This window comes from Zootoca vivipara, chromosome 3 (assembly GCF_965207765.1).
Source record: "Zootoca vivipara chromosome 3, rZooViv2.hap1.1, whole genome shotgun sequence".
Lineage (NCBI taxonomy): Eukaryota > Metazoa > Chordata > Lepidosauria > Squamata > Lacertidae > Zootoca > Zootoca vivipara.
In genome coordinates this window covers 95,521,168-95,548,613 of record NC_142586.1, presented here as the reverse complement: position 1 = coordinate 95,548,613, position 27,446 = coordinate 95,521,168, and the positions used below count along the sequence as shown (strand labels likewise).

Below are 27,446 nucleotides of genomic sequence, written 5' to 3'. Positions count from 1 at the left end.
TTGTATTGGAATGGGAGATAATTCTATTAACAAGGCCTTCGGGCCAACCCAATGTATTGCCCAGTCTGTGAACATAGTAGTTTTGCAATACTTCACTCACAATCCATTCCATCTCCTTTTCCGCTTTCTGTTCAAATTTCGAGCTCCACCACTTCCCCTTTCTCAGAGTACATGACATTTCTTTCTACTGAGGTGAGGGTTGTGCTTTGTTTTCTGTGCTTCTCCTCCATTGCTTTAGACTGGAAGCTAAACATCTTCCTTGCCTAGCATCAAGCTTTTCTCTAATTTATTTGGTTAAGCAAAGGTCGCTTCACTTATATTTCCTGCTTCCTCCCCTGCAGTTCCTCTGGTAGGGCACGTCGATGCCATCGGGGCTAACGAGAGTGAAGGATGGTGCTCAGTTTAGTTAACGCCAGCTAGTCATCTAGTGGAGTGGCTCACGCCAGAGAAGCCAGAGTAAAAAAAAAATAATTAATTGAGAATAATTCTGCTCACAGTGAACCAGGTTTGGGGGGACAGGGACCTTTTTCAGACTGAGGGACACCTTCACTTCTAAGAAACCTTCCACATGCCAGTGGTGGGCAAGGCTAGAGACAAACATCCCAACATTCCTCGGATAAAAATAGGGACCTTTCCTATTCCCCCCTCCAAGTGACACTCCTCAACCCACCCAGCATTCTACCTCCTCCCACAGAGTATTTCCTGTCAAAATAAGGGCAAGTGCCAATGGGACACAGTCTACACACCCTCTACTGCCCTGAGAAAAACCCCTTAATCTCAGTTTTGTTTTATTACATTCTATGATAAATTTCCAAAAAAAGTAAAACACACCAATAAATAAGTTTTAGAAAGGGGCGAGATGAAATGTGGACACACAAAGCATTAAAAAGAAAAAGACTCCTTGCACTCCGCTCTGCTCCCCCTTTCTTCCCACCCAGAGTGGCCCTTCCCTCTGCCTGCACTTCGGAGCTGCTGGCGGCCTCTTCTCCTCCTCACCTGCCCTCCAGCTGCTGCTACAAGCTGCCCAAGAGAGGAGACTGGAAGCAGCAGCCATAGAGAGGCCATGGAAAGGCAACAGGATCCCCCCTCACAGCTGCCACCACTCAGGACAATAATAATAATATTAATAATAATAATAATAATTTATTATTTATACCCCACCCATCTGGCCGGGTTCCCCCAGCCACTCTGGGCGGCTTCCAACAAAACATTAAAATACAGAAATCAAATATTAAAAGCTTCCCTAAACAGCGCTGCCTTGAGATGCCTTCTAAAGGTCTGGTAATTGTTGTTCTCTTTGACCTCTGGTGGGAGGGCATTCCACAGGGTGGGCGCCACTACCGAGAAGGCCCTCTGCCTGGTTCCCTGTAACTTGGCTTCTCATAGCGAGGGAACCACCAGAAGACCCTCGGCGCTGGATCTCAGTGTCCAGGCAGAACGATGGGGGTGGAGATGCTCCTTCAGGTATACTGGACCGACGTGACAAGCATGGCTTACCCTCCTCCCCAAGCTCCATGGTGGCAGCACTGGCAGGGAAAATTGGGACATTCCAGGATCAAATCACAAAGGGGGGGTGACAAAATGACAAAAATATGAGTGGTTTTTTTGTGGGTTTTTTAAAGGGCTCACGAAACTTTTTAATTCAGTCAACAAACATAATGAAATGTGGCTGGCACTGGGTCCCATACCACGGGGGTTGGCACTTACTACATGGGGCCTGAAGCGTGCCCGAGCCACATGTCTCTCCTGGGAGTGACGTGGTGGCTTGGGCACCTGCAGGCTTTGCGCTACCTGAAACAGCAGCATGGGGCTTGCATCTGTCCTCCGCCTCTCCCTCAGCTGAGGGGTAGGCAGCAGAGAGGCTCCACGCAGCTTGCCCTGCCCCAATGGGCCACTCACCCCGCCCCCAGTTACAGGACGCGCTCACCGCACCAGGCACCTGAGCAGCTAGTTCCGCCACTGGGGGCAAGGGGGGGTATGCAAAAGTGGGCAGAGCAATGAATGTCGATTTTACCTTAGGCTCCTTTGCCACGCATTTCCAAACAGGCAAAAACACTCAAGAAGTGAAGCAGAGCCAGTGGGGTTGTGGCCTAGGAAGACATCCAAGGGCTAAATAGAGTCCTGGAGAGTCACATTCAGCCCCCAGACCTGAAGATCTCCCCACCCTGAAATAGGTTATTCAGTGGAAAGAAAGGTTTCAAATGATAGTGCTACCTCTCCTGAAATTTGCACGTTAACTAGCATGCAAAAGCCGCTACGTCCTATAGATATATGGTAAACAGGAAAGCAGAAACCTTCTGAGTTAAATCAGTGGTACTATATCTTTATGTGTTAGAGGAACTTGTAGCCCAAAACCTGTACCCGAGTTTCTCACTTCCTCTCAATCCATTTCCCCTTGGTGCCATGCCTTTTTAGCTTGTAAGCCTGAGGGGACTGCCTTTTTTTGTTTTTTAAGTGATTTGTAAGCTGCTCTTGGAGCCCCTTTTGACTGGGATAAGAGAAGAATTTGACTAAATAAACAATAAATAATCTTAGGAGTTGGGTTCTAGACTCCTCTAATCCCTGGATCCAGCAAGTGTTAAAAGCTAATCAAGCCTTCTAATTCTGGGAAACAGCCAAACTAGCTTTCTGGATGAAGTGACTCAGTGCGAGACAGCAAGTGGGAGGGGCTCCCTCCCTCAACAGATAAAGCCAGAGCTTAGAGTAGAGAGTTTGGGTGATGTGACCTAGAAGCAAAACAGCAAGTTGGGGAGACAGCATAGCTGCCAAGTTATCCCTTTTTTAAAGGGATATTCCATTATGCTGAATAGGCTTCCTCGCAAGAAAAGGGAAAACTTGGCAGCTATGGGAGACAGAGAGACACAACAATGATTGCTTTCTATTTGAATCCAAGGCTGTGGCTATGGGAGAAACAAGACCTTATTGGGGTGTGAATGCTGTTAACTCCTCCATCGTAAACTCAGGTTGTATATATGTGTAAAGAAACCATATATCATAAAGATACCACAGCCTCCGCTGTGCCTCATTTCCAAAAGGAAACACGAACCCTGGGAAAGTGCCTGGAGCCACTGGAATCTTGCACCACGCAGAGACTGCAACAAAATTATTTCATTTTTCAGTTGAGAGACTGATCATTTAAATGTTCTCCACTACAGCTGCCCTCCCCCCCACCCACCCCACCCAGAATGAGCATGTCAGAGTGTTGTTTCCCACCACCTTCCTCTCAGGACCACCATAGGAAAAGGATCACCTGGAGAATCAGAGGATGTATACACACACACACACACACACACACACACACACACACACACACACCAAGTAGATGCCCCATTCAGAAGGGGCTGAATATTTGGAGGATCAACAGACCCTGACTGGTGTCAGAGGGAGAAATCCAAACCCTCCAATGTTACAAAAAGTTATCCGTGAGGAAAGAGAACAGCCAGAGGAATGAATCAAAGATGTAGTGATGCACAATCACAGAAGGATAGCCCTACAAAGCTAGCGATAAACTCAAGAATCCTACTGGCTCCAGAGGACTGTAAACCTGGCAGTACAGCCCATTGCTGTATCAGCACAGATGAATATGTGGATCAGATGTGAAAACATTAAGTTTGAGGTGTTGTGAAGAATCAGTCTCTAATGGGTCATGTAGTAAAGGCTTCGCTCGTTTACTTGCTAGAGCATGCCAGCAAATCAGATCTGAGTCTGATCATTTTTAGCACAGCTAACTTAATCCCCACACCCAAGAGTCAGTCAGCTGCCATGATGCATGTGACTCAGCCAAAGGGGCTGGAAGCAGATGCCTGTACTGGATTTCGTTTCTGGGCAGGGGGGAACAAACAGGCAGCAGTAGCAGATTTGTCCCAGAGCTGAACTCAACACACTTATTGAGGACACATTCATGCCATATATTTAAAGCACTAAGACACCACTTGAACGAGTCATGGCTTTCCACCAAGAACTCTGGGAGCTATGGTTAGTTAAGAGTGCTGACAGCTGCTAGGAGACCCCTATTCCCCTCCCAGATCTACAAATCCTAGAAGGGTTTAACAATCAATCCTTCTTCTGAGGGAACTCTGGGACATCAAGAATAAGGGGGGGAACCCACAAGCAAGTAAAATGTATTAGGATTCTGCCTTATATTGAGTCTGACCATTTATCCATCTAGCTCAGTGTTGTCTACAGAGACTGGCAGTGGCTCTCCATGATTTCAAGCAGCATTCTTTTATAAATATATGAATATGGTACCTACTCATGTGACGCTGGCACAAAAACCCCTGAGCAAACACTATGCAGTAGAATGAAATATCAGTATCCCCCCCATCTCTCTTCACCCCCTCCCCTCTCTTCTTCCCCCTACCTCATCATGTCTATGACAGCATTGTCTCCTACCAAACGCAAATGGTAGGAGACAACTATGAAAACGACTCTATGAATTGAAAGTGATATGCTAGACAGCAGGCATCTCCAAACTTCAGCCCTCCAGATGTTTTGGACTACAATTCCCATCATCCCTGGCCACTGGTCCTGTTAGCTAGGGATCGTGGGAGTTGTAGGCCAAAACATCTGGAGGACCGCAGTTTGGGGGTGCCTGCTATACAGTCATAACTCATGTTGCGTCCACTTCAGGTTGCGTCTTTTCAGCTTGTGAACGCGGCAAACCCGGAAGTATTTACTTCTGGGTTTCGCCCCACGTACGTATGCGCAGAAGCGTTCCGCCCGCTTCGCGCGTGCACAGAAACACCACTCTGGTTGCGGACTTTTCAGGGTGTGAAAGGCACCCCAGAATGGATCATGTCCGCAACCAGAGGTACCACTGTACGGGCAGCCCCTGTTTGTGCACATTCAATACATGCATGACTGTGTAGATGCTCATGGCGCTGAACTCAGAAGTGACCCAGATGTCATTGAAACATCACTAAAAGCGCAGAATGGGGGTGTTTGCAGGCTTCCCCCATGGGTTTCACTTATACACAATTTCACCTGCGCGTGCATGCCTCGGAACATAAACAGGGGGCTGCCTGTATGTACTTTTTTGCTTCACAAGAAAACCTTTAATAAAAAATATTTTTAAAAAAATAAATGAGTAAAACAGACCCAAAAGGGGGGGGAGCAGCATTCTCTCCAGCCCCTAACATGGAGATGCCAGGTATTGAACCTGGGACTTTCTGCATGCAAAGCAGATGCTCTGCCACTGAGCTACGAGCCCTTCCCTTACACACCCACACACCAGGCATCAACATAGTACAGCTGAAAAGACACCCAGCATATGGAATCTAACATGACCCAGAGACACAGCCTCCTACTCACAACTCCAAGCAGCCAAGCAACCACTTGAGCAACATCAATGTAGCCTGGGAAGGCAGAAATTTCCTTCTCCTGTAGAATTCTCTGTTGAGGAATCCAGAGCTGAAGCCTCCTCTAGTTGCTGCTTCTTCCGGTAGTTACTTCTTAAGCAGTCAGAGCCAGGTATTCCCTTTGCAGCATCCGGGGCGGCCCATCAATGAGGCGAGGTCAAGCCATTGGCCTCAGGTGGCAGATCTGACCACCCGACCCTGCCATTCTGCTGCTGCCAGACCCGCCAAGGCTTCACCCACACTGCCACTGCACCATTGCCCTCACTGTTCCCACAGCACCAGCACCGCTGCCAATGTGTTGCAGCGGCGGCAGTATGGGTCCAGCTACAGGTGAGGATGCAATTGCAGTGGCAGGGCGGGCAATGGCAAGGCCAGGAAGGAAGGAGGGGCAGCATCCAGGCCTTTTGCCTACAACAGCAAAACATCCCGGGCTAGCTCTAGCAGCACAACTCTAGAATTTGTTCCTTAGCAAGGTTTGTCAAGTTTTCCCATGCTGCATTTTTCAAGAAGTTGGTTAATCATTTGCTTTCCTGCCCCTTGGCTTTTGATAGCTGTTGGTTCAACGCTGGATGGGAAACTTTCAATGGTCTTATACTTTCTGAATTGTTAAAATGTGACCTGGAAGAGTGTGTGTGCATGGCTACTGTTTAATTGCAAGCCATCTCTAGCATCTTTTGGACCTAATATTTTAAGACAGATGAAGCGCTTGCTGAAACTGGAGAAGCCATCAAGCAAACATGGGGCAGACAGTGACTTTTTCGATCAGTTTTGGCTATATACTTTTTGCATTCATATGCTACAGTGATAAAGAAAATAAAGCTGCACAAAAATGGTTAATGATTCTGGGGACTAAAGGTCATTATATAAATATCAGTCTCAATGTTCATGAGGTATTAGCTTATTGCACCTCCCATTGCCTGTAAAACAAACAAATCTATAAATACTTTTGTGAAGTACTATTGTGAATTGATTGCAATTATTATCTTGAGAATTTACAATCAATTAGTGGTTGCAGCGTAGGAAGGCAGAATGACATTTATTTAAGCACATGTGTAGATGGAGAGCAACTAGCCAACTTTTGGTTTAAAAAGCCATTTTTCTCCCCAATCAACCGATCTTGGTAAATGATTAAATGGCAAGTGGAAACAAAACTCACCTCATCAACATTCTCAAATGCGTTGATGACATCATATGGCAAACAGGACAGAAGGTCAATGACAAACCATGTCTTCAAGTAATTCATGCGAATCAGTTTTGGGTCAGAGATCACTTCTCCAGCTGGCCCAACAAATGTGGTATGGAAATTAAGCACAATGTCTACCAGAAAAATGACGTCGACAATGCTGTCCACTACCAGCCAGGCCACATTGTTCTGTTTCGTTTTAAAGGAGACGTTGTAAGGGACCAAAATAGCCGTGTAGAAGGTTAAAATCAGGATGACCCAATCCCAAGTGGTCTTGAAAACACAGTAATGTAAAATGATATGTGGTGGGGTCTTTGGTGCCTCTTGCTTGTACTGAGGGAGGATTTCAGAGCCCAATTGCAGGACCTGTTTGGAAAACAATAAGAGGAAAAGCCTTTCACTATTAAAAAACAAAAGAGCATGCTGCTTTTTTCAATTACCACATGGGCCATCTTTCCTTAAAATAAAATAGAAAGGGCTCATGTTGACTCATAGAGCAATCCTAACCATGTCTATGCCTTCTCCTGAATCAAACCATTGTTCCATTTAAGCTCTGCATTGCCTTCACGGACTGGCAATGGCTCTCCAGGGGTTCCCAGCAGGGGACAATCCCAGTCCTAACTGAAGATGTTGGGATTGATGCACAGCAGATGTTCTAGCTTTCTTTCTGGATTTTATCCCAAGTATCTGTTACAGTTGCTCTTGCAGACTTAAAATCAAGTGCTGCTCCTACTGTACATTTGTAGGACCATTAGACCAGAAGCATTATGGGCCCCTCAGCATGGTTAGGCTGTACCCAAAACACATCTGACCCCTTTCAAAGTCCCCTTATGCTATTTTTTTCTTCTACAACATCTACTGGTTCCCGGTCTGCTGGAAGGCACTGGAGCTTAGACATGGGCTCGGCGATATAAAAATAATGAACACAGTATTTAACTGGCAAATAATTATACACATCTCAAATCTGCAGAACATACTGTATTATTTACAATGAATTCACCAGCTGTCCTGGTTTAAATTTATGTAAAGTCTAATCCGATGCACCAACTTAGCAAGGAATTGTCTAGCAAATATTATATGGCCTACTTAAAGCAGGGGTAAAATCCTGAAGCACGGCAGCATTGCTTTCTATGAAAAAGTCAATGCGCTGGCTCTCTGCTTGGACATTTACTTAACGTTTTCAAGTGTTAGCAAAGTCAAAGATATGCAGGCATTTATCAACAAATCTTAGGACCTGCTACATTCAGATTTGGCAGATGCATTCTTATAAGGCACTCCAAGAGCTGCACCAGTTGAATGCTTCCAAATGTGGCCCACCCTTGAGGCCAGGGGAAGCAACTGCTTCAGGCCTCAGGGTTTAAGGGACAGGATGAAGGATCTAGGGGAGAAGACCCGACTCAGGATAGACCAGGGAATGAGTCTGCCTTCTCCTTGCCACTGCTGCTGCTGCTTGAAGACTTTGTTTCCAAAGGGTGTTGTTCTGGCACCATGATATCAGTTACATTGGGCCTCATAACACTCAGAGGGCACTAGAGGTCCAGTGCGGTTGTGGAGATTATCCCTGCCCCTCCACACCTCGAAGCGGCTCATCTTGCGACACTCGACAGATACTGATGGGACATTAGCTGCAGCAGGTGGAGTTTGTGGGTCCCCTATCAATCCCCGTGATTTCCCACCAATTCGCTCCAAGCAAACATCCCACAAACTGTTCCCAAGAGTCGGGCGCTATTGATTCAAGGGGGCTGGCAATAATAATCACATGTTACCTCAGCAAGCCGGGAGTGCTTGTGGACGTTCTCTCCTTTCTGTACGCTTGGAGCGAGCTGCTGCAGGACTCCCCGACTGCTGGTGAGGGCACGGGTTAAGCGAGCAAACTTCCCCCAGCCTGAAGGCGATACAAGAAATTGCACAACGGTTATTACAAACAGCCAGCTATATTGTGCAAAGCAATTCTAGGAATATCCTGAATCATCCCCATTGTTCCGTCCCATCAGATTTCCTTGAGAAATAAATTGTTTTCCCTTGCTTTCCAAAAGAGGGACAGTATTTGTCTGCGCTACAAAAATCTCTGTATACTTGAGATTACATCTGTGAAATCTAGTGGGGCTTAATTCTGAGTAGACCTGCATGGGAGTGGGAACTCTGATCTGAAGTAGCCATGGGGAAAATTGAAGCAGGTCAGCCTTTATCCCAGATGAGATAATCCTCAACACTTCTGGCTCGGCTGTGTCTGTAGCAGCACTGGCTCTGTCCACTGACAGATAACCCCTGCAAGAAATGCAGTTCTCAACAGGAAGGGGGAAAAGGTCACCCATCCCTGCTTTAATACATTTACTCTGCTGGGTTCAATAAGAAGGATTCTCTTTAATGAAGTAACAGTGCAATGTACGGGGCATATAATGGCTCATTAAAAACAACCAATGGAGTAACCGACCAAGCAGTGATTCTGTGTGACTTCTATTCATTTCACTGAAGTGACAGGAAATAGCTATCAGTGTTTGGATGGCATCCAGACCATCACCACTCCTGACACATTTCATTTCTTATTTGTTCCTCAAGGTTTCTATCCTGGTGCTTATATGGTATTTTATTTTATTTAAATGTAGGGATTTGGTCCCTCTTCCCCCTCCAACAATAAGCCAACATTTGCACAATTGCAGCTATATCCTCCTCTTACCACCTTTCTCCACCAACAAATGATGGTGAAAAGTAGAGTTCCAACCCTCGGATTATATTGTGAGTTTGCTGCTTTCCAGGGCCATGGATTGGCAAGGAGTAGCTCATATGTTTATAAAAGGACTATGATAATTGATTGATGCCCCTTCATGGATCAATGCCTTGTCGTGGCGAAGGGGCTTGAATAACTCAGAGAAGCTATGAGCTATGCCATGCAGGGCCACCCAAGATGGACAGGTCATAGTGGAGAGTTTTGACTAAACGTGATCCACCTGGAGAAGGAACTGGCAAGCCACTCCAGTATCCCTGCCAAGAAAACTCCATGGACAAAGACAACAGGCATATAAAAGTTATGACGCTGGAAGATGAGCCCCTCAGGTCGGAAGGCGTCCAACATGCTACTGAGGAACAGCGGAGGACAAGTACAAGTAGATTCAGAGCTGATGAAGCGGCTGGGCCAAAGCCGAAAGGACACTCAGTTGCGGATATGCCTGGAAGCGAAAGGAAAGTCCGATGCTGTAAAGAAAAATATTGCATAGGAACCTGGAATGTAAGAACCATGAGTGGAGGTAAGCTGGATGTGGTCAAAAATGAGATGACAAGAATAAATATCGACATCCTGGGCATCAGTGAACTAAAATGGAAGGGAATGGGCGAATTCAGTTCGGATGACTATCATATCTACTACTGTGGGCAAGAATCCTGTAGCAGAAATGGAGTGGCCCTCATAGTCAACAAAAGAGTGGCAAAAGCTGTAATGGGATGCAATCTCAAAAATGACAGAATGATCTCGATACGAATCCAAGGCAGACCTTTTAACATCACGGTAATCCAAGTTTATGCACCAACTACCGGTGCTGAAGAAAGTGAAATTGACCAATTCTATGAAGACCTACAACACCTTCTAGAAATGACACCAAAGAAGGATGTTCTTCTCATTACAGGGGACTGGAATGCTAAAGTAGGGAATCAAGAGATAAAAGGAACAACTGGCAAGTTTGGCCTTGGAGTTCAAAATGAAGCAGGGCAAAGGCTAATAGAGTTCTGTCAAGAGAACAAGCTGGTCATCACAAACACTCTATTCCAACAACACAAGAGACGACTCTACACATGGATATCACCAAATGGACAGCATCGAAATCAGATTGATTATATTCTCTGCAGCCAAAGATGGAGAAGCTCTATACAGTCAGCAAAAACAAGACCTGGAGCTGACTGTAACTCAGATCATCAGCTTCTTATAGCAAAATTCCAGCTTAAACTGAAGAAAGTAGGAAAAACCACTGGGCCAGTAAGATACAATCTGAATCAAATCCCTTATGAATACACAGTGGAAGTGAGGAACAGGTTTAAGGATTTAGATTTGGTGGACAGAGTGCCTGAAGAACTATGGATGGAGGCTCGTAACATTATACAGGAGGCAGCAATGAAAACCATCCCAAGGAAAAGGAAATGCAAGAAAGCAAAATGGCTGTCCAACGAGGCCTTACAAATAGCGGAGGAGAGGAGGCAAGCAAAATGCAAGGGAGATAGGGAAAGATACAGGAAACTGAATGCAGATTTCCAAAAAACAGCAAGGAGAGACAAGAGGGTCTTCTTAAATGAGCAATGCAAAGAAATAGAGGAAAACAATAGAATGGGGAAAACCAGAGATCTGTTCAAGAAAATTGGAGATATGAAAGGAACATTTCGTACAAAGATTACCATAATCAAGGACAAAAGTGGTAAGGACCTAACAGAAGCAGAAGACATCAAAAAGAGGTGGCAAGAATACACAGAGGAATTATACCAGAAAGATATGGAGGTCTCGTACACCTCAGGTAGTGTGGTTGCTGACCTTGAGCCAGACATCTTGGAGAGTGAAGTCAAATGGGCCTTAGAAAGCATTGCTAATAACAAGGCCAGTGGAAGTGATGATATTCCAGCTGAACTGTTTAAAATTTTAAAAGATGATGCTGTTAAGGTGCTACACCCAATATGCCAGCAAGTTTGTAAAACTCAGCAATGGCCAGAGGATTGGAGAAGATCAGTCTACATCCCAATTCCAAAGAAGGGCAGTGCCAAAGAATGCTCCAACTACCGCACAATTGCGCTCATTTCACACGCTAGCAAGGTTATGCTTAAAATTCTACAAGGCAGGCTTAGGCAGTATGTGGACCGAGAACTCCCAGAAGTGCAAGCTGGATTTCGAAAGGGCAGAGGAACCAGAGACCAAATAGCAAACATGCGCTGGATTATGGAGAAAGCTAGAGAGTTCCAGAAAAACGTCTACTTCTGCTTCATTGACTATGCCAAAGCCTTTGACTGTGTCGACCACAGCAAACTATGGCAAGTTCTTAAAGAAATGGGAGTGCCTGATCACCTCATCTGTCTCCTGAGAAATCTCTATGTGGGACAAGAAGCTACAGTTAGAACTGGATATGGAACAACTGATTGGTTCAAAATTGGGAAAGGAGTACGACAAGGTTGTATATTGTCTCCCTGCTTATTTAACTTATATGCAGAATTCATCATGCGAAAGGCTGGACTAGATGAATCCCAAGCCGGAATTAAGATTGCTGGAAGAAATATCAACAACCTCAGATATGCAGATGACACAACCTTGATGGCAGAAAGCGAGGAGGAATTAAAGAACCTTTTAATGAGGGTGAAAGAGGAGAGCGCAAAATATGGTCTGAAGCACAACATCAAAAAAACCAAGATCATGGCCACTGGTCCCATCACCTCCTGGCAAATAGAAGGGGAAGAAATGGAGGCAGTGAGAGATTTTACTTTCTTGGGCTCCTTGATCACTGCAGATGGTGACAGCAGTCACGAAATTAAAAGACGCCTGCTTCTTGGGAGAAAAGCAATGACAAACCTAGACAGCATCTTAAAAAGCAGAGACATCACCTTGCCGACAAAGGTCCGTATAGTTAAAGCTATGGTTTTCCCAGTAGTGATGTATGGAAGTGAGAGTTGGACCATAAAGAAGGCTGATCGCCGAAGAATTGATGCTTTTGAATTATGGTGCTGGAGGAGACTCTTGAGAGTCCCATGGACTGCAAGAAGATCAAACCTATCCATTCTTAAGGAAATCAGCCCTGAATGCTCCCTGGAAGGACAGATCGTGAAGCTGAGGCTCCAATACTTTGGCCACCTCATGAGAAGAGAAGAATCCTTGGAAAAGACCCTGATGTTGGGAAAGATTGAGGGCACTAGGAGAAGGGGACGACAGAGGACAAGATGGTTGGACAGTGTTCTCGAAGCTACGAACATGAGTTTGACCAAACTGCGGGAGGCAGTGCAAGACAGGAGTGCCTGGCGTGCTCTGGTCCATGGGGTCACGAAGAGTCGGACACGACTAAACGACTAAACAACAACAATTGATTGATGAAGTATGTAGGTGAGGCGCAATGTCAATAATTCTGTATAAACTTGGGTTTATAAGGCTTGTGAGGGTATAGCTATCAATGTAGACCTGATGGCCATATTTACCTCCAGAATCAGAATCAGTATGCATCTGTATACCAAAACATGAGTATGGTGGATTCTTGGGTGATTGTATCATACTGGAGGGCTCCCCATGGGCATCTGGTGGGCCACTGTGAGAACAAAATGCTTTGGTCTGATCCAGCAGGGCTTTTGTAACATTCTTATGACATGGGAAAGGACATGGGACACATATATACTAATTAGACCATGGGTCCATCTAGCTCAGTGTTTCCCAAACTTGGGTCTCCATATGTTTTTGGACTACAACGCCCATCATCCCTAGCTAGCAAGACCAGTGCTCAGGAATGATGATAGTTGTCCAAAAGCAGCTGGAGCTCAGTATTCTCAGTGTAGACAGCTAGCCAGGCTTTTAGGCAAGAGTCTCTCCCAGACACCAGGAGTTAAACCTGAGATGTTCTTCATGCCAAGCAGATGCTTTACCATTGAGCTACAGAAATTGAGTGTGGGTGGGGCTAGGGTCAAGAAGAGGGTAGGCACAAAAGTTCCATGCATCCCAGAACATAGCACTGTTTGCAGCCATGTAGTGAAAGATATTACACAGAGAGAGAGAGACTATGAGTTTACTGTGAATGAATGGTAGCAGATCACAGAGTATGATGTAGACAGCATCTACTCCTTGCATGATTGCACTGGAATAACTCACTTAATATTACAGTCTTATTGCAGGTTTCAATTGTGTGAAAATTGCTCTGTCTGCATGGAGAGGAACTCCCATTAGCAGCTTGCCATGTAGAACATAGTTGTATTTTCAGCTAGCTACAAGGTGATTCCTTGTGTTTATGCAAAGAGTAATTGGAGGAATGAACAACTGCCATGATAACTAAGGCTTGCTGACTCTGACACTGAAAGTGCAATCTACTCTAGGTGCATGTCTACTCAGAAGTAAGTCATTAAGTTCAATGGGACTTACTTCTAGATCAGCGTGCTTGGACGTGCAACATAAATGCATGCATGTGGTGGATAAACTGTATTAAACACTGGTTCTGTCCATGGTGCTGAACCTAATGGCTTGTTTTACGGGCCTTTGTGTGATGATGAGGCAACAGGCCATATCGTTTTTAATTTGTTCTAGATTCATACAAACTAGCAGCAGCTTTTTGAATGAGAAGGGGAGCTTTTTGCTCAAATGGCATGGCTTCAAACACAAGACAACACTAGCAATGAGAGTTCCCATTCTATAAAAAAAAAACATCGTCTAAGTGCTTTATCTCACTACAGTCCCTGTATAGCACTGCCTGGTTTTAGATAAGAGAAAGGCTGGAATATTATAGAAGAAATAAGAGGATAAGTGTTCTCGTCATGCATGTAAAATAGCAAGAATGAAGAGAAGCGAACCGGAGAGAAGGCTAAAATCAGCAACATCTATAATGGAACAAGGACTGAGGATGTCCCCTCGCACCCTAGAATGCAGGAATCCATGTTTACATTCTCTTAATCTTATTACAACACATCACTACAGATGCCTGAGGAGAGGCATGGCTGTCTCCCATACACAGAAAATAGACAAGGACTGATTATTCTCATTAGTCAGCGAAGGCAAATGAAAGTGCAGCAGACTTAAGACTATAGCACAGAATGCCAATAGCAGGCGAAACAGTTCATTATTTTTAGCAGTGGGGTGACATTAAAGGGAAGAAGAACTTCCAAGGCTGGGTCTTCACAAAACCAGGCTCTGTCCACATGGTATAGCATGAGGATCCAAAGACCTGTGACACTAGGTTTTCTGCGAACCCGGTGCTGCCCAATCCTATTCAGTGCAGCAGGACTCACTCCCAAAGAAGTATATTTAGGTTTACAGTCTTAGACTTGCTTATTCCTTTTTTTCAAACAACAGCTTCCCCCTCCCTTTGCCACATTACAAGCTGCTTTTGAAATGAGGAAATTTCAACATTAGATCATTCTATGCCATGGGGAATGGTGAGGAGGCTGTTCAAATACTTTTTGAAAAGTTCAAAATTGTGCAGAGCTAAGTCTATTGTGTGATCCTCAGCAGCTCCTTGGATCCCACAGCCTGCTAACACACACCTTAGTAAAATGCATCCCCAAATCTCACATTCAGAACACTAAGCCTCATGCACAAGCAGCTGTTTCCAACACCACCTTGACCAGGGCTAATCAATGGGGAAGGGCTTTAGCTTAGTGACAGATCACATGCTTTGCACAGAGAAGGTCCCAGGTTCAAGCCCTGACATCTCCAGTCAGGGCCAGAAACCCTGGAGAGATGCTGCCAGTCAGCGTAGACAATACTGAGCTAGATGGACCAATGGTCTGATTTGCTTTAAAGCAGATCCCTATATTCCTCTTGCTAATCTGCTGTTCAGGAGTGTCACCACATTCAGGGCTTTTTGCCCTAAGTGACCAATAAGCAATGGGAGCATCCAGTGGTCAATCAAAGTCTGGTTCATTACGACAGTGAACAGCTCATCCAAGGCATGAGCATGACCGACTGTTACTCAGCACAGACCGCATTCAAATTAACACAAAACCTTTGCACGAAGATGAATTAATTCTAAACTCAGCTCAGAACATAAGAAGGCCTCTTATACTCAGTCAGACCACTGGTCCAGGTAGCACACTTTATTCTTTATTCACAGTAGGGCTCAGTCATCCTCAGGTGCTGCTGGACCTGAGTGCAACTCCCCTGGCAGCTCCACGTGGAAGAATTGTCAAAACCTGAGCTGACCATTTGCAGGGTTCCTATAGTAAAAGAGGACTTCCTGATTCAGCTGAGCCTTGCTTGAGCAACAAGATGCTCCTAATGCAGGCATCCCCAAACTTCGGCCCTCCAGATGTTTTGGACTACAATTCCCATCATCCCTGACCACTGGTCCTGTTAGCTAGGGATCATGGGAGTTGTAGGCCAAAACAGCTGGAGGACCGTAGTTTGGGGGTGCCTGTCCTGATGTGTTCCTGCATCCTTGGATACTCTTGGGTTTTTTTTATCCTGTCTCCTAGTTTACCCTTTGGTCCTGACCTCCTCTCCAGTCCTGAACACTGGCTGACCCCACAGCAGATGACTGAGGCCCATATCCCAGGCCTGCCATCGTTTGACCCTCAACTTGACTCTGGTGCATGGGAGGGGAACTGAGGGCCACATTCCCTCTTGCGTATTCTTCAGGGAGGGGGCACATCCAGTGGCCTGAAGCAAAAGAGGGCAAAACCTCTTTCTTTCTTTCTTTCTTTCTTTCTTTCTTTCTTTCTTTCTTTCTTTCTTTCTTTCTCTTTCTCTTTCTCTTTCTCTTTCTCTTTCTCTCTGACACACACACACACTCCATCCAGGCAACCAAAAGGCATTATCAAAGTTTGATGACATATTCCAGCCAAGCAAAAAGAGGCTGTGATGCAAGGGCGGGGGGGTGGCCTGGAGAGAGGAGGTGTGACTGAGGAGGAAGCAGGACATATTTTGAGTCCTAAGGGACAGGTAGAGGGGCTTGCAGGGCCACATTTGCCCCCCCCCCCCGCCTGAGGTTCCTCATGCCTGCTATAGTGCCACCACTTGTCCCCTCCCTCAAAGAGCAATGATCTCATGAAAGTGGGATGGAAGGGGCAATTAAAAGGGGAAATAGGAAGGCAGATGCAGCATGCAAAGCTGGAGTAAGCCCAGAATCCTTCCCAAAACTTTTATGGAAGAGTCCAGGACTCATTACAACCTTTTCCCCATTCTGGCTATTTTCACTGCCCTGCACATTGCTAGGATTTGCATCAGAGTAAGGGCTCTTAAATCTCAGTCTCTCTCCCTCTCTCCCTCTCTCCCTCTCTCGTAACTGCTCTGAACATTTTTTTCCAAGAACCTACAATTAGCACGTGTCCTTCTACAGATTCCCATTTGTTTCATTTACAAGGTGATCATAGGCAGCTTTAAAAAGCGAATCAGCTCTGTGATGTGCATCCCAAACATTAGTTTATAATTGAGAAGCTTATGGGGTACAGCAGATCTATAATTTCTTTAAACATTAGCATTTCTAGCATCTGCGCTCGAAATGAACAGCAGCTTCTCCCTGCTGTTTCATCTGTCTTCCCCCTATGTCATCTCAAGATAATAGGCCCCTCTTCACTTTTGTGAATTTGTCCGTCCCTAGTCACTAACTAGGCACACATCTGCTTCAGTTACTCTCAATCACTTGGGCAAATCAATAGCTAACCTTTTAATAGGAAGCTACTCAATAGTGATGCCAATTTCTGTCTTTGGTTGCATTAGCAGTGATCACAGCTATGTCACACAAGGAGCCACAGATCCTAACCTCCCCTAGTTACTTATTGAGTGGAGAACTGCTTTTATCTCCTGCCTTGATTTAAATGTAGCTTCATTGAGGCCTGTTTTAAAGGATTACATTTGTATTGATTTATATCATACTTTATCGTTAAACCACTTTGAGAGCTTTGTCTAGGATTTAATTTTGCAATCGATAATAATAAACAACAGCAGCAATCCTGAGAGGTATGTATCACATGGAGAATCAGTGGCTTCCTGAAAGCCATCCAAGACAGCTCCATAGCTGAGCAGGGATCTGAACTCAAGTTTCCCAAATTCCAAGCACAACAACTCCTCGCTGGGCAGCTTTCTCTAAACTGCTAAAATAAAAAAATATAGAAAGCCAACCTTACTATAGGACTAATCATTTGTTTATGCATCTCAGTACTGCCTACTCTGATTGGAAGTAACTCTCCTGGGTCTCAGTAAATGGTCCTTCTAACTGGTCATGCCAGGAATTGAACTTGGGGTCTTCAGTGAGTGCTGGAAGGAAGACCAGCTCCCTGCTGCAAGGCCCATTTCCACTTGGCCTAGGGGGCGGAGCCCAGACTCACCCTGAACAGCTAAAAGACTCCCGGGGAGGCCACTGGGACATTGCTGGAACAACTCTTGGGTTGGGGCAACTGGCTAAAATGTTTTAAACGGTTATAATTTTGGTTCCTCTGTTCTGCTATTCTTGGGTTGGTGGTGGTTAAAGGTTTAGTTGGGGTTGGCGGTTATTTAAATTTGAGTATAACCGTAAACTGGTTGTTGTTGTTGTTGGTTTCTATTAATTTATTAAAGGGACACGGGTGGGCCCCGCGGGGGCGTCAGAGCCCAACCATGGCCTGTGCAAATGCCATTTCCGTCCACTTGCAGTGTTATAGTCCCCCCCCCATTATACTCTTAAGGCCACATTTGCACCGTACATTTGAAGCACTGTGATACGACTTTAATCAGTCATGGCTTCCCCCAAAGGATTCTGGGAGCTGAAGTTTGTTGAGGCTGAAGTTTGCTGAGAATTATTAGGTCAATCATTCCCTCTTCTCTGGGAACTCTGGATATTGTAGCTTTGGGAGGCAACTGGGGGTCTCCTAACAACACTCAGTGTTATAAAGGCTTTTAACAAATACATTGATTTCTAGTTACTTCAGTCTGGTTCTTAATCGTTCTATGGACAGAGCAAAGAAATCTCTGCAAAATTAGGTTATGCTGAATTTTAAAAAACCAAAATATATACAGTGGTACCTTGGTTTACAACCATAATCTGGTTGTAATCCAAAACGGTTGTAATCCAAAACGGTTGCAAACCAAGGTACCACTGTATATATTTTAAATATGCATTTGTGTCCCGTCCCCCCCACCAAAAAAAGAGCCAAGAACAAACCTTTGCACGAATCATCCTCTATTGGCTGCTTGAAAGCTGTTATGTCACTGAACGTGCAAAGAAACAAAACAACTTTGTCCTGTTCATTTCGAATTGGAGCAATTTTCACAAAGAACCAAACAGGAGTCCCTGGGGGGAAAACAAAACACAAAAAAACTGGTCAATGACATAAAAGCTGTACAGCATGCCAACCATATTGTTTTATGGGGCGAGGCATTGCTTCAGCAAACAAACAGAAGGACAGAAGCTTATATGGCGACAGCAGAACAGCAGAAACAACTGACTGCAAACTATATACCCACTTACATGAGAATGTGTCCCATTGAATTCAATGGGGCTTACTTCTCAGTAACTTCTACAGCATCAGTGGACAGCATGTGGTCCACAGGTCACATTCACCCTTTGACTACTCTCCGTGAGGCCCACGAAGCCCCAGGGAGCTCCATGCCACACATTTAAATCACTATTATACCACTTTAACAGCCATGGCTTCCCCCAAAGAATCCTGGGAGTTGTAGTGTGTTGAGGGTACTGAGAGTTATTGACCCCTACTTCCCTCACAGAGTTACAATTTCGCAGAGTGGTTTAAGAATCAGACTTTCTGCCCAAGGAACTTTGGGAACTGTAGTTCTGGGAGGGGAAGTGTCCTAACAACTCTCGGCACCCTTAGCCAACCACAGCTCCCACATCAAATAAGCACAATCTTTGCACAAGAGGAAGGTATAATCAGGCTTGGGAAAAACTTGGCATTTGCAGAACTATGCAAAATATCAAGGGGGGGAACCCAAAGTGGGAGTGGAAACCGCCCCCGCCCGCCCCCCCAAAAATCCAATGAGTACTGAGCATAGTAAGAGGCTATAGAATGCTTGCTGTCCGTGAGAAAGAGGGAATGGGAAACTGGGGGAAATGAGAATGGAGTGGCTGGAATCCTGAACAGGAAGCACTCCATGCTGCAACTTTTTGTTGCAGTTCCCATCTGTAAATTAGATTTCCAATGATGCAACCATCTTCATTGATATTTGGGTTAGTTTGGTTGGTCAGCGGAAGCACATTCCTGTACTTCTGATGATCAACAGCAGTGCAAGGATGCAATAAAAAAGTATTTTTTTAAAAAAAAACCTGCCTTTGCCCCACCCCCACCTTTCCCCATTGGAATCCTGGCATTCTACTACCTGCAAGAAGTCCAACATTACAGAAGGAGGAATGAGAATTTTGGTTTTGCTTCAAAAGCATGCAAACCTTCTTTGAACGGAGGTCAGAGTAGCTCAAAAGAAAGAAGGATGTTCATCAAGGGAAATAATGGTGCTATCTTGCTCCTTTCAACTCTCTTATATATAGAGAGAGTGAGAGAGAATGGATCTGTTTGCAGCCAGTCACAAAATGCAGAAATTGAGGTCACTGTTGAAATGCAATTGTTGGGGGGGGGGGGTCCCTTTGGGAGCAATGAATACTGTAATCACATAACCTAGACTGTGTATACTCTCCAAGAAAGCAAACAGATAGTATGCATTGACAAAATTTATTTTATTATTAGAGCATTCATATCCCACCATTCTAGTGTAAATACACCGCTCAGGGCAGCTGATCCAGATTCCCTTCCCAAGAAAATCATCACAACATGTATAAATTATGCTGCCTCACATTACATAACCCTGCTTCTGCTCATTTTAGAGAGGAATGTTGGGAAAACTCACGAAGCTTGGATATAAGGGTTTGGAGGGGTCATAAAGTTCGTCTCAGAGTCGAGGTGAGCTTCAAAGCTTCAAAATTTCCCTGGGGCCACAGAGTTGAAGGCAACAGACTCTACCCCCACCTACCATCGGCCCGGGCACCAAGAAGGTTCCACTCCTGCCTCCCAAGCAGAACATCACAGCAAGATGGAGACCAACTTCCACCAGCCAAAGAAGGAGCAGCTGCAGGGAGACCACTTCCCTCTGCAGCTCTCTGCCCAGAAGAACGCTCTGCTCTGACTGGCAGTTGCCCTGGGACTGCAGTCCGCAGATGCAAGAAGCAAGGGCACTCTGGCCCCATCCATCATTCAAAGGAACTAGGGCCATCAATTGCTATTCAGGCAAGAGGAGATCGGCCTGGATAAAAATGCCTCCTCGCAGAATGATAGCTCAGCAGTTTGTTCTGGCCTTAAAAACAAATTGCCCTTTTCCCCTCCAGTGCCCTTCTCCTTGGCATTAGCCACTTTGGGAGAAAGCAATCGTCTGAAAAGCAAGATTTTTTTTTTTTAAGCAAATAAATATGTAGGGCCAGCCTTGAGGTTTCTCCAAAGGCTGTAGCTGCAAAGGAATGTGGTGGCTAGGCTTCCGGTCCGTCGCGGCGGAGAGAAGGACGCAGGGACTTCGCGTGCCGAAGTCCCTGGCTTCGCGGAGGGGGGGGGAGTTCGCAGAGCGAGCGGGCTCCCCGTAGAAACACCGGGTAGAGAGTCCCGGTGACTCACGCGCCCAGCGGCTGCTCCGTTTTGCGGATCCCCCGCTGCCCGAGAGCTCAGTAGAGCGATCGAGAGCCGGCGGGGTGGAACCGCGGGAGCCATTTTGGGCTACATCTTACCTCCAAGAAGTGAAGCTCCGAGTCCTGACCCGATCTCTTCCTAATGGCAAATCGGGAGGCGCTTTAAATAAACCCAAGCCGAAAGACGAAAAAGTTTCAGGGACGGTAGACCCGAGAGAAAGAAAGACTTTTCGGAACCTTCTCAGCTCCTGAGTCCGGCACCCCTTGAGGTACAGCATTGTTAAGGGGAAGAGTGTTTTGACAGCTGTCAAAAGCTGTCAAACTGTTAAAAGACCGGGTGGACTTATTGCATTGCCGTGAAAAGTAAAAATTGACTGAAAATGAGGTAGAACTATTTAAATTGGAATTAAGAATGGATTTGTGATTGAGTTAAAGACAAAGGAAAAGATCAGCCAAGATGGAGTCGATCGTCTAAACAGGAAGGAATTTTCCAGCACCCTTTGCTCCCTATCTCCTGTTCGTTTGTGGTTAAGAGAACTATGAAAACAAAGCATTCTCGAGCCTTCCAGGAGGCTGTGCTGAACTATCTACAAATATGGGAGGACATTTACAAGGAACGGCAACATCCTAATTTATCATCAGTAGAGGCTGAAGTCCAAGTTCAGGATTTAGAGGACAATTTGGATTTTGAGATCTTTGACTCTGAGACTGTGTGTGAGGAGAAACAACCTGAGGAGAACTTTGAAGGCGACTTGGACTACAAAAAATATATTTTGGATGAAGCAAAGCATGGATTTCAAAAGGAAGAAAAACAAGAAAAGCAAGAAAATGAGAAGCAAAGGGACATGAAGATTAATGGAATTGAAGATCCTGGAGGAGTTATTATGTGGAGTGGTGTTATTCAGGGATGGGAAGGACAGGGGCAGGGGGGAATAAAGGCCTGGAGATGGAATTGGGAAAGAACTGGTGTGGGGTGAAAATTTTAGTTAAAAGGTTTTTTTTGCTTTGAACGACGGTCTTCGAAATCTTGGCTTGTTAACGGAAATGCTGAACCAATTGTGGGAAAAGACATAGGGAGGGGGGGAAGGAGAGTGTAATAAAGTATATGGTTAAGATTTAGTGTAGAGATTTGATGTTAAGGGGGGGGAACTGAGTTTTCTGGAGGGAGTTAAAAGAATGGCTGGGGAAAGAATTTTATTTTATAGTTTAATATTAATTTCTGTGAGGATAGGTGTCTGGGCAGAGAGCTGCCTACCCTTCTCTCTTTACTTGGAGACACCCAGTGGCAGGGGGTGCTCGGAGGGGAGAGGAGGGGGTGGAAGGAAACCCAGACACAAAAAATGGAACCTTGGAAGTGCTGTGCCCTGCAGGTCCCTCTTGTGGCAGAGGGGGGCCTGTGGGAGGGCAGCATGGAAAAGGAGGAGGATTGAGTCAATATTATAAGAAAAAGATTTTGAATTGGAATAGAAAACCCGCCACAATTAGTTTGAGAAGTTAGGAAAACCAGGAGGAAGAGTATCGAGGAAGTCACAATTACAATGTTAAGATAATAAGAACTTGGGAATTTATGTTTTCCCTACTGTTGTGTGTGTTTGTTTAAATGTGTTTTTCTTTTTGAAAAAGCTGGGGGGGAAACCAACTCTCAGAGCTCCTCCATCCTTGTCCTTTCAGTGGCAGGGAGGGGATAGGGGGGGAGGAGGGAGGGGGGAGGTCAAACCCAACTTATAATGGACCCCCTTTGATTCTCAATGCCCACGGGTCCTACTGGTGGCAGAAGTGGACGGGTGGGTGGAGGGAAATTGAAGGGACAGTGTTATATTATATGTTTTGTGTGTCTTGTTTGTATAAAACTAATAAAAATTATTATAAAAAAAAGGAATGTGGTGGCTAAATTGCTCATGGGAGCGAATTACCACAGGTGCATAAGACCCTGAAGGATTTGCGGTGTCTGCCAATCAGCTACTGGGCCAAAGTCAAGGGGCTGACATATAAGGCCCATACAGTCATACATGTTTAGGGAAGCTTTTCATGTTTGATGGATTTCTGTATTTTAATGTTTGATGGATTTCTGTATTTTAGAATTTCTGTTTTGTTGGAAGCCGCCCAGAGTGGCTGGGGGAACCCGGGCAGATGGGCGGGGTATAAATAATAAATTATTATTATTATTATTATTATTATTATTATTATTATTATTATTATTATCTCAGAAGTCGAACAGAATCTGTTCCGGAGGGCCATTTGACTTCCAAAATGTTCGACTTCCAAAGTGCAGCTTCTGATTGGCTGCAGGAAGCTCCTGCAGCCAATCGGAAGCCGCAGAAGCCCTGTCGGACGTTCGGCTTCCGAAAGAACGTTTGAAAACCAGAACACGCACTTCCGGTTTTTGATCGTTCGGGAGCCAAAACGTTCGACTCCCAAGGCATTCGGAAACCAAGATACAACTGTATAACTAACATATAAGGCCCTATACAGCTCAGGACCAGGTTACATGAGAGACCGCCTTATCCTTTACATACAGAGTACAGTAGATCACTGCCATTAGCAGGAGAGTTCTAAAGATCTCAGTAGCTCACTCCACTGAACTTAGAGCAGGGCTTTTTAGTGTGTCTGCCCTGTCCTGTGGAACAGTGTTCCTATCAAAATACAAGAGGTGCCCACTATCTGCACTTTCCAGGGACAAATGAAGACTGCTTTATTCCAACAGGCTTCCCCAGCTGGGTAAATAGGTCTTTACTGCTTGTTAGGGTTTTTGCCTTGTTTTAAATATATTTGTTGCTTTTAACTGTTTACAATTATCTTATATGCAACACGCCTTGAGACAGTGGCTTAGAAGGCAAGCTATCAGCCAGTATTAATAATTACAATATAGGAAAATAATAATTCTATGACTTGGCTTAACACCTGAGCAACAGATGAATTTCTGGCTTGTTCACACACCTCAAACCATCTACCCAGCTTCCCCAAGCCTGGATAGCTCAGTTGGTTAGAGCGTGATGCTGATAATGCCAAGGTTGCAGGTTTGATCCCTGTGTGGGATAGCTGCATATTCCTACATTGCAGGGGGTTGGTCTAGATGGTCCTCATGGTCCCTTCCAGCTCTACAATTCTATAAGCCCCCTCCCTCCCTTCCTTTAAATCGCTTTTACTTGGGAGTAAGTCCCACTGAATTCAGTGCGCCTTACTTTTGAGTAGACATGTATAGGATTGCACTAAATGCTACCCCAGCTAGATATACCAGCTACACACTAGGCCCGCTACGAAAGCTAGACATGTGTCCCGTCTCCTTTAATTACTGGGTATGGCAAAGCAGACGGCTGAGTTTTGGTTACATAATAGTTACAGCTGACCTTTGAAACTCCCTCAATCAATATTACACTATTCATTTTTAATGCTGCTGCTGTACATGATGCTGGCACTGCGCATTCTGCCCAGGATTCATTAGTGAGCAAGTCCAGTGTTTGCAATGGGGATGGGTTAGGCAGGACATGCAGGCAATAACGAAGTTTTTAGATACAAAAGCCGAGTGAAATCTCTTGCATCTGACCGACTGCTTTTAAGATTAATGCACCGGAAATTCTGTGAGGTACTAACTGCTCCATCCTAGCAAGCAGAATAATAATAATAATAATAATAATAATAATAATAATAATAATAATAATAATTTATTATTTATACCCCGCCCATCTGGCCGGGTTCCCCCAGCCACTCTGGGCGGCTTCCAACAAAACAGAAATTCTAAAACACAGAAATCCATCAAACATTAAAATACAGAGATCCATCAAACATTAAAAGCTTCCCTAAACAGGGCTGCCTTGAGATGCCTTCTAAAGGTCTGGTAGTTGTTGTTCTCTTTGACCTCTAGTGGGAGGGCATTCCACAGGGTGGGAGCCACTACCAAGAAGGCCCTCTGCCTGGTTCCCTGTAACTTGGCTTCTCGTAGTGAGGGAACCGCCAGAAGGCCCCCGGAGCTGGACCTCAGTGTCCGGGCAGAATACATAGTGAGAAGCGGGGGGGAGGGGGGGCTGGCCCTTCACAGCTTCACGGGAGGAAAGCATAGTGCGGTTATGCTGTTAGACCCAGCAAAGCCATTTCCAGCGTCTTAAAAGGCTTCTTCCTTCACGCTTGTCTACCATCGAACCCATCTGTGGGCTGGCTGAGAAGAGGGTCAATAGGTTAGAACGCTACATGTTAAGATGAAGAAATCATATTTCATTCCCCGAGGAAGAATCAGAAAGGGCTGAGGTTACTCTGTTGAACTAGAAATATCTGAAAAGTGGTTAAAGAAGAAAAATAAGTCTTCAGCCCAACAGCTCTTTTGAAAAGACGTATCGGTTGAATGTCTCTTTAGTACACATTTAAAGGAGTACTGGGGGTGGGGTGCAACAGATTTAAACTAACACCAACAGGACTTATGAGGGATCATAGAACTGGAGAGTTGGAAGGGACCCTGTGGATCATCTAGTCCAACCCCCTGCAATGCGGGAATAAGTAGCTGTCCCATGTGGGGATCGAACCTGCAACCTTGCTGTTATCAGCACTATGCTATAACCAACTGAGCTATCCAGACCCACACCTCAGTGGCAGAGCATCTACTTTGCCTGCAGGAGGTCCCAGCTTCAATCCCTGGCATCTCCAGGTAGGCCTGAAGCTTCAGGTGGGGTGTACGTCCCTGTACGGAACGAAAGGAGTCCAACAAATCTGAGTGGTTCTCCCGGTGCTCTTATCCTTTCCTACAGATTGGCGCTGGCCACTTTGTGCTGCAAAACTGCCCCGAGCAGAATCCTGTCTCAGAAGGAGCAGTACTTCAGGCTGTACTATAATAGGCAGGAAGGGAACAAGCTGAACATGAATAAAAGATGACAAGCGAGGCAACGATCGGGTACGGAGGCATTATTCAGTCCTTGTAAGAGCACGCTGAGTCTCTGAAAACTGACAAGCAACCAGATTGCCAACACTAAGGCTTGCAGTCAGGAAGGACACAAGAAGAACCCTACTAGATTGGACCAGTGGCCCATCTAGTCCAGCATTGTGTTCTCACAGTGGCCAACTAGATGCCCATGGAAAACCTGTGAGCAGGACTTGAGGGCAACGGCAGTCTTCCCACTTGCAATTCCCAGTAACTGGCATTCAAGGGCATCCTGTCTCTTGATTGCTAGTAGCCACTGATAGCCCTGTCCTCCATGGGTTTGTCTAATCTTCTTCTAAAGCCATCCATGTTAGTGACCATCAGCGCCTCCTGTGGGAGGAAGCTGGAAGACCCAAATACAGTGGTACCTCTGTTTACAACCACAATTGGTTCCGGAAGTCTGTACCTAACCTGGAGCGTACTTAACCTGAAGCGAACTTTCCCACTGAAAGTAATGGAAAGTGGATTAATCCGTTCCAGACGGGTCCATGGAGTACTCAACCTGAAGCATACTTAACCTGAAGTGAACTTTCCCATTGAAAGTAATGGAAAGTGGATTAATCCGTTCCAGACGGGTCCGTGGAGTACTCAACCTGAAGCGTACTTAACCCGAAGTATGAGTATAATTGGTTCTGGAAGTCTGTACTTAAACTGAAGCGTACTTAACCTGAAGCGAACTTTCCCATTGAAAGTAATAGAAAGTGAATTAATCCGTTCTAGATGGGTCCACAGTGTTTGTAGACCGAGGTGGTTGTAAACCGAGACGGTTGTAAACCAAGGTATGACTGTAAAATAAATGTCCCCTGTCCTTCAGATGATAATGATGATGATGATGATGATGATGATGATTTTAATTGATTACCCCCTCTTCACCCTAAGGTCCCAGTGTGGGCTACCATTAAAAATACAACACACACACACAGCAGTCAAGGTGTGGGATATAGCTATTAATAATAAATTAACATGTGCCATTAAGTTAAGATGGAGAATAAGCAGGAGAAATGATTTTGAGGAGCTATGGAAGGTGTTTGTAGAATTCGTATTGTTAAAACGGAAAGGGGTCAAACTATTGCAAAAGGTGTTGAAATTTTGGGAGGTTGGATAGTTACAATGGAATTGTCTCGGTGGTGGGGTGCACATTTTTATTCTTATTTATGTTTATTACTTTGTCAAAATAAAAGAATTATAATAAAAGAAAAAAGGGGGGAAAGGGGGGGGAGGAAAGGGGGGAAAGAATGCAGTCACAAAAAATGGGATGTGTTTCAGATATCAAAGGCCAGGCTAAATTAAAGGCTAGGTTTGGAATTAGGCTTTTAAATCTGTGTTTTGGAGAATGCTGGGATTCTACGGCACCATATCAGGATTTCTTCAATAAGAAGATCACCAATGACAGAAAGGCAGCTTGTCTACCATGCTTAATATCCATCCCTTTAAACAGGGGTAGGGAATCGAAGCTACAAACATGAGTCTGACCAAACTGCGGGAGGCAGTGCAAGACAGGAGTGCCTGGCGTGCTGTGGTCCACGGGGTCACGAAGAGTCGGACACGACTAAACGACTAAGCAACAACAAGGGAATCTGCAACCCTCCAGATCAGCCTCAGGCCAGAAGTCAAGGATAATGGGAGTTGTAGTCCAGCAATATCTGGAGGCAAAAGACCAGCATATATTGGCTGAGGCTGATGGGAGTTGTATTCCAACAATGTCTGCATTGAGGACACAAGGTTGGTGATGGCTGCTATAATTAGTCTGG

The 27,446-nt window shown here is 45.2% G+C and overlaps 1 protein-coding gene across 1 annotated transcript in view; it reads right to left on the bottom strand.

The window, feature by feature from the left end:
* KCNH1 (potassium voltage-gated channel subfamily H member 1) overlaps nt 1-27,446 on the bottom strand; it is a 128,720-nt gene that overhangs the window by 81,226 nt on the left and 20,048 nt on the right. The window contains exons 4-6 of the mRNA XM_088667061.1: nt 18,330-18,458; nt 8,307-8,425; nt 6,514-6,906 (exon numbers count right to left, since the gene is read on the bottom strand). Of these exons, the coding sequence (XP_088523187.1) occupies nt 6,514-6,906; nt 8,307-8,425; nt 18,330-18,458 (641 nt within the window). The remainder of the gene's footprint in view (nt 1-6,513; nt 6,907-8,306; nt 8,426-18,329; nt 18,459-27,446) is intronic.